The 1,193-nt window shown below is 71.4% G+C and overlaps 1 protein-coding gene across 1 annotated transcript in view; it reads left to right on the top strand.

The window, feature by feature from the left end:
* LOC101635598 (TBC1 domain family member 14) overlaps positions 1 to 1,193 on the top strand; it is a 13,936-nt gene that overhangs the window by 6,302 nt on the left and 6,441 nt on the right. The window contains exons 7-8 of the mRNA XM_012724052.1: positions 92 to 175; positions 746 to 840. Coding sequence (XP_012579506.1) covers positions 92 to 175; positions 746 to 840 — 179 coding nt within the window. The remainder of the gene's footprint in view (positions 1 to 91; positions 176 to 745; positions 841 to 1,193) is intronic.

Below are 1,193 nucleotides of genomic sequence, written 5' to 3' on the forward strand. Positions count from 1 at the left end.
GCCGGGGCCGCTGGCCGCTGGCCGCTGGACAGGACAAGGCCCGGGCCCGGCCGCTCCTCGAGCACAGCCCTCACAGCTGCGTCCCTTGCAGAGCTCTTCGACATCTGCCTGGCCCGCGCCAAGGAGAGGTGGCGGTCCCTGCGCGTGGGCGGCCCGGAGGCCTCGGACAGCGAAGGTAGCGTGGCGGGATCCGTGGGCCAACTCGCCCCGGAGGGCCGACGCGGGACGTGGGAAGGAGGCTTTGGGGAACAAGCGCAGGGCGGGCTGGCGGGTGCAGAGCACGGCCCGGAGCGCCCAGGCCGCGGGCGCGGGGGCTCCCCGGGTGCCAGCAGCGGGCGCGAGGCACTGGCGTTCCGGACGCCTGTCCGTGGCGTTGAGACCGTGGCTGAGTTCTTCACGAACGCTGGTCAGAAGGAGCAGGGTGCCCAGCGGTTCCCCCCCACGGCCCCCCGCGCGTGCGCCCTGCCAGTGTGCCGGCCGGCGGTGGGTCCTTGCCTGGGCCTGGCCGCCCGAGCCGGGGCCAGCCAGAGCGCCTGCTCCCGTCTCCAGGAAACCGCTGGCGATGGCCTCGCCCCGGGCTCTGCCCACGGACCGGCACTGCTCAGGCCTGTGAACGCGGGGCGCGGCCCTGGGGCTCACGCTGTGGCCAGTGGGCTCCTGTCCCGAGGCCTCCTGTCCCGCTGTGCTCTTACCAAGCCCCAGAGCCCGACAGTGGCCCCGAGCTTGCCCCATGCTGTCTCCGCAGATGCCGGCTTCCCAGCGGCGGACAGAGAAGCCAGCCTGGAGCTTATCAAGCTGGACATTTCTAGAACGTTTCCTAACCTCTGCATTTTCCAGCAAGTAGGTGCTGGTGACGTCTGCAAGTCTTGTGTTGTTTGGCGTTAGCGGGAGCTAAGCTGCATGTGTTTATCATCAGTTCTGAGAAACGCTCGGGTCGGGGCAGCGGGGATAGCGGCAGAGGGCCGCCGCCTCCTCTCTGGTCATCTCAGGGCCCCACTTAACGGGCTCTCCAGTCCTGCGCGTTACGCCCACGTGTCCGGCCAGCCCCACGCCCGCCCCCCTCGGACAGCGTGCAGGCAGGCAGGGGAGTGGGGTGAGCCCAGCGGGCCGCGCTGGGCCTGTGGGCTCGTGCACCAGGGCCCAGGGCCGGGAGCGGCGCTGTGCAGGGCGGCCGGGAGGGAGGGGGGCCGAGC

This window comes from Condylura cristata, unplaced genomic scaffold (genome assembly GCF_000260355.1).
Source record: "Condylura cristata isolate star-nosed mole 26May11 unplaced genomic scaffold, ConCri1.0 scaffold00012, whole genome shotgun sequence".
NCBI lineage: Eukaryota > Metazoa > Chordata > Mammalia > Eulipotyphla > Talpidae > Condylura > Condylura cristata.